The sequence below is a fragment of the Rousettus aegyptiacus genome, unplaced genomic scaffold (assembly GCF_014176215.1).
Source record: "Rousettus aegyptiacus isolate mRouAeg1 unplaced genomic scaffold, mRouAeg1.p scaffold_m13_p_1, whole genome shotgun sequence".
In the NCBI taxonomy this organism is placed as follows: domain Eukaryota; kingdom Metazoa; phylum Chordata; class Mammalia; order Chiroptera; family Pteropodidae; genus Rousettus; species Rousettus aegyptiacus.
Genome location: NW_023416284.1, coordinates 9556283 through 9562282, shown reverse-complemented (window position 1 = coordinate 9562282; position 6000 = coordinate 9556283). Strand labels below are relative to the sequence as shown.

The 6000-nt window shown below is 44.6% G+C and overlaps 1 protein-coding gene across 1 annotated transcript in view; it reads left to right on the top strand.

The window, feature by feature from the left end:
* The first annotated feature begins 361 nt into the window (after window positions 1-361).
* Window positions 362-6000, top strand: part of SPATA21 (spermatogenesis associated 21) — a 28153-nt gene continuing 22514 nt past the window's right edge. The window contains exons 1-3 of the mRNA XM_036229086.1: window positions 362-573; window positions 2275-2426; window positions 3805-4024. Coding sequence (XP_036084979.1) covers window positions 445-573; window positions 2275-2426; window positions 3805-4024 — 501 coding nt within the window. The 5' untranslated portion in view covers window positions 362-444. The remainder of the gene's footprint in view (window positions 574-2274; window positions 2427-3804; window positions 4025-6000) is intronic.

Genomic DNA, 6000 nt, shown 5'->3' with positions numbered 1-6000 from the left:
AGTCCTGCAGAGAAAGAGCTTGCTTAATTTTAACTCAGCACACTCCAGACACATGTGGCCTCAGAACCTGTTTTTTCGTGGCGCACCTCGTAGATCTAATATTCCGAAGAACACTCATTAGGAAATGCTGCTATAGAGGAGAGTGCGTGGGTTTTAGCATCCACCAGAGGCCGTGGTTCAATTCCTGCTGTGTGACCTAGTCCGTGTCGGACCTCTCAGTCATTGTGGGAATTAGAAAACGTATGTGGGTGACCTGCATGTGGCCGCTTGCTCTCTGGTTTTGCTGCATTCCCTTCCTGTGCTAGGCCTGGCCCTGCCTCTTCCCCTGAGCCAGGCTCCCTACGTTACAGGCTCCACGTGGACTGCTGGAGAAGTGGTTAGGTAATGGACTTGGTGGGATTTTGACTGGATTTCTCCTGTGGTACCCTCGTTGGCCTTGGCACAATGAACAACAGAAACGCCCCGATGTACACAGAGGGTAGGATCAAGTCTCCAGGGGTCCAGCTGAGTCCTGGCCTTAGGACAACCAGCAACATGGCCGATGTTGAGCCCACCATGTCAGAAGTCAGCCAGGTAGGAACCTGCACCTCATTTTCTGACACATCCACTTCCGAGGACATCTTTCCCCTTCCCTACCCAGGCTTTCTCCCCAACTGCCCTAATTAACACTCAAAACCCATTCCAAACTGAATTAGGCAGGAAAGAGAACACATCAGCTTGTAAAGAGGCAGGAAAGAGAACACATCCACTGACAAATCTACCTGTAGACTTCAGGTATGGCTGGATCAAGGTGCTAAATGAGTGTCTCTTGACTCTGCCTTCCTCTGTGCCATTCCCAAGTAGGCTCTCCCTGCAAGATGGTAAGGATTGCCTTGGCCACTCCAGGCTCACATCTTTGTAGCTTAAATCCTCTGACTTAGCATCCCCAGCAGGGAGAGAGCTTCTTTGCGATTGCTGACAAAAGTCTGGTATCACTGTTATTGGCCCAGACTGTGGTCACGTACTCATCTCTGAACTGGTCACCGTGGCAGGGCAGAGTGGCCTGAATCTTTTGGTATGATGGAGCCAGAGGTGGTACTCAGTTGGTTCCACTGAGCCCCATTGGGCATTTAGAGAAGGAAAGGTTTTCATGAAAAGAATCCTGGCTTCTGTTACCAGCCAGATGATGGGGGAGCAAAAGGATTGCCTAGTTATTCTACCAGGTACCTCCCCTGACCTCCAGCTCCCCTAGTAACGTTTATTCCCCTGACAGCTGCTCCAGGCTTCCATCCACGCCCCTCTCTAGTCCCCATCTTAAGTCTCCATCACACTTATCGGCCTCTTTCCATCAATTTTTTTTAAGTGCCAAATGCCGTGAACTGAGAAGCACAGAGAAGACCCTCTGCCCACCTATTCTCCCCAGAGCCAAAAAATGTCACCCAAAAAAAAGCCAGCATTCCCTTGTGTTGAGTATCACTCTCTCCCTATAGCCTCTGTTATTAATCATGGATTCCTCTGGGGTCAGGGAGAGGGCCTGAAGGGAGAATCTTGAAGGGAGGCTGGGGCAAACATTCAAGGCTTCCTTTGCCCGCCCATTCATTGTTTTCAACAACGTAGTCATGGAGTCCAGTCTCACCACTCAACCAGCCGTATGACCTTGGGCATGTCACTGCACTCCCTTAAGCCTCATTGCTCATGAGTGTCATGGTGAGAATTGAAATCCCCAAGGCACATGTCACAGGCCCCGCCTCTCAGCAGGTGCCCTCAGTATTGGCTGGCATGAGAATCTTACATTATTACAATTACTGTCAGGTGATAGAGCCAGGTTGTCTGGAGTTTGCTGACTCAGGTGAGGTTGGAGCTGGCTCTGAGTCATTGGCTCAAGGTCACCCTGCTAGGGAGTGGTGGACTAAAACGGGCTATCACGACCCAGTTCCAGAGCCTGAGTTCTGAAGCAGTGGAAGTTGTTTGTGGAAGCCTCTCTTGGACCTCATGAATTTCTTGAGGTCCCCAGGGTGCCCTGCCAGGCTGTTCTCAGTGCGATACCTTTGGCTCAGCTACTACTCGGGACTCCAGGTTCAAGCCAGAGCCGTGGGTGCTGACTGACAGCTGCTCACCTGGGCCAGGCCCTGCACTGCAGCCTCTCTCTCCTGCCTCTAGTCTCATCCCCGCCTCTCTCCCAAACTTTCTGCAGCTGGGCACAGGGTCTCCCTCTGTCTGAGGTCAGGATGATGCCCAGGAGTGAGGGGAACGTTCCAGAATGAGGTGCCGGCACCACGGGCATTTTTGTTCCAGGTCGTGCTTCCAGATACTGTAGGGAAGGGCGATGGGAAGGAGCCCACATCAGCCACAGAAAGGCCAGAGAAGGAGCCGGGACAAGGAGAAGCATCAGAGGAGGGGCCTTCGGAGCTCAGGACCCAGGAGCAGAGGCAGCCAGCAGACCCAGGGTGAGCTGGGGGCTTCCCAGAGGGCAGGTCTAGGAGAGAACCCCTGACAGCCCACCTGGGGGGGAAAGAGAGGACAGAGGACTCCCAGACCAAGGTGGACCCTCCCAGCCTCAGCGCCTGAATGTCTCTTTCATTGCACAAATAATGCTAACTAATTATTTATGTCAGTCTTTGTCTGAGCTTCCCCACTGGACCACAAGCTTCTGTTTTGCATCTTATTCAGCCTCAAATCTCTCCTGCCTGGAACTCTGCCTGGCACACAGTAGATGCTCAATAAATATGCATTAACTGAATTAATAGAAGACTGAACAAAAGAGAGGCCGAAAGACACAGAAACACATATCTACATGGAATGATCATTATTTTTTGGAATATTGTATGTATTTTTGAATTTGTCTGCAGTGAGAATGTATTCTTTTTAAAAAGAGAAAATCGAAGGAGAGCCAGAGAGAGGCAAAGTGAAAGACTTGGGATGTAGAAATAATAAAGACTATTCCTATTTAAATAGGAATTTAAATTTGATTATAACCAAAAACCTCTAAATAACTTCCTCTACATGAAAAGGTAAGGGGACTCAATCAAAGCCAGGTTTGAGTATCCCAAGACAGGTTCCACATACCGTGCTGGTGGAAAATGTAAACCATTTCAATACATTGATTTAAACAACTTGGCAATTTCTTTAAACTGACTTAAAGCTGTCTTTACCTTCTTCCATTTCTAGAAATATGCCCTGAAAAAATAATTGGAAATTCAGGCAAAGTTTATGCAGAAAGATTTTCACTGTCACATTATTTTAAACACTAAAAAAATTGGAAATGCCAATGTGCCCTAAATGCCTACAGTTAAATAAATTATGGAGTTTTACACTTTCGTTAAAAAGCATGTTTATGTAAGATTTTTGGCATGGGATAAATTTAGACTATAATGTTAAATGAAAAAAAGATTGCAAAATTGTCTATGCAATGTAATTTTAAATATGTAAAATTATGCAATTACTCGAAGATGGTAATTAAGCAAATCTCCTTTACAAATATGCATGTATATCCATAGGGAGAAGCCTGGAGGAAGTATTCCAGAATACTAAAGCGAGATGGATAGACATAGATTCAAATTCTAAATCGGTTCTCTCTGATTTTTCTTTTTTGCTAAAAAACCATTAATAATAATAAAAATCTTAAATCCTAACTCCTTTAAACATGGACATCAAAGTGTCTGGAATTTGGGGAATTCATGTCAGCCCTTCATTAGTTCTCTCAGGCATTAAGTATGCGCCTACGGTGTGCCTCGTTCTGCACAGGTAGCTCTGGGAACTACAAAGAAGTAGAGTATAAAACTATTCTCCAGTCCAGGAGCTGAGGTGTCCCTTTGTTCTCCCCAGGAAGAAGCAGTCATCTTGGGACGCTCAGGAAGAGCCCGAGGTGCTGCAAGCAGGCCAGGATCAGGCCACCTCAGGCAGTGAACTGGGGGTGCTGCCTTCCAGGGTTCCCGCAGCACATGAAGGGCTGCAGCAGCAGAGGTCAGGAAAGGAGAATGAGGACCAGCAGGGGAGACAGCAGAACCCAGGGATGGTGGAGGGTCAGGCCCCCGAGAGCTGCCAGGTAACGTCGGAGACCTGGGCAGGAGGGCATGGCCAACTGATGGGGGAGACAAAGGAGCACCCCCGTGGACGCCATTCTGGGGCACTTCTCTCTGTACCCTGGAGATGCCAAGCGCACTGTGTGTGCAGGTCACTGGGATAGTCTGGATAGTCTCGATTGTCCAGAGCAAGCCTTTAAAGCTCATTTTCAGAGTGAGCGCCCCACGGAATGTCAGTGGGCGCTGGAGGCAGGGAGGAGGTTGGGGCCAGGGTTCTGATACAATTAAAATTGGGACGTGCAGGGTTTAACGAAGCTCAAACAGGTTTCCTTAGGGCAGGACATCCTAGAAACTGTCTTAGCTGGTGAGCCTTACGGGACCTTGCAAGAGACAATTAGAGTACGGTGCCTTCTCTAACTTACTTGACTACCAAATACCTTTGTACTTGTGTCTATTTTAACACTTCGTGTTTTTAGACAGCTTCAGTGAGGTATAATTGACATAAACTTGCATGTGCTTCAAGTGTATAATTTGATGTTTTGGACATATGTATATATACCCGTGAAACCATCGCCACAATCGGGAAAATGAACATATCCATCACCTCTCCAAAGCTTCCTCGTGCCCCTTTATCATCTCTTCTCCCACCTGCCTTCCATCCCCAAGCACCCACGGGTCTGAGTTCTGTCACTATAGATTTCATGTTTCCTAGAATTTTACATAAATGGGAGTTTACATTATTCGTTCTTTTTGACTGGCTTCTTTCACTCAGCATGATTATTTGGAGATTCATCTGTGTTATTGTGTGGATCAATACTTCATTCTTTTCGTTGCTGAGTAACATTCCATTGCATGGACATATCACAATTTCTTCATCCCAGCACCTATTGATGGACATTTGGTTTGTTCCTACTTTTTGGCTATTATAAATAAAACATTCATGTCTACATAGCCACAGGTTCTCATTTCCCTTGAACAAATAAATGCCTACAAATGAAATGGATCATTGGTATGTGTATGTTTAACTTATTAAAAACTGCCAAACTTTTCTCCAGAGTGGTTGTACCATTCTACATCCCCATTCACAGCGTATGAGAATTCCAGTTGCTCCCCAGTCTCCCCCCAAATTGGAATGGTCCATCTTTTTAATTCTAAGCATTCTAATAGATGCGTAGTGTGTGGTGGAATCTCATGGTCCTTATTTTCATTTCCCTAATGACTAGTGATGATGAGCCTATTTTCATGTGCTTATAGGCCATTTCTATATCTTTTTTGGAGAAGTGTCTATTCAAATAGTTTGCCTATTTTTTTTGTTAGTCATTTTATTATTGAGTTATGAGAGTTCTTTACATATTCTGGATATTAGACTCTTACCAGATAAACAATTTATAAATTTTTCATTCTACTCTATGAATTGTCTTTTCACTTTCTGACTTTTTTTCATTTGGGTTGTTTGTTTTCTTATTATTGAGCTTTGAGAATTCTTATATATTCCGAATACAAATTCTATATCATATATGTCATTTGCAAATGTTTTCTCCTGATCTGTGAGCTGTCTTTTCCATTCTCTTAACAGTGACTTTCAAAGAACAAAAGTTCTGAATTTTGATGAAATCTGATTTATCAATTTTTCTTTATGGCTTGCACATTTGGTGTTATTTCTTAGAAATGTTTGCTTAACCCAAGGTAACATAAAATTGTCTCCTATGTTTTCTTCAAGTTTTATAGTCTCAGGTTTAATATTTAGGTTTATGATCCATCTTTAGTTAATTTTTGTGTATGGTGTGAGTGTTGGATCGAGGTTCATTATTTGCATATGGCTATCCAATCATTCTGGCACCATTAGTTGAAGATTATCCTTTCTCTGCTGAATTTTCACCTTTGTTGAAAATCAGTTAGCCATGTAAGAGTGAGTCTATTTCTCTACTTCGTTCCATTCACCTGTTTATCTATCTTTATTCCAACACCACACTGTCTTCTTTATAGTAGCTTTACAATA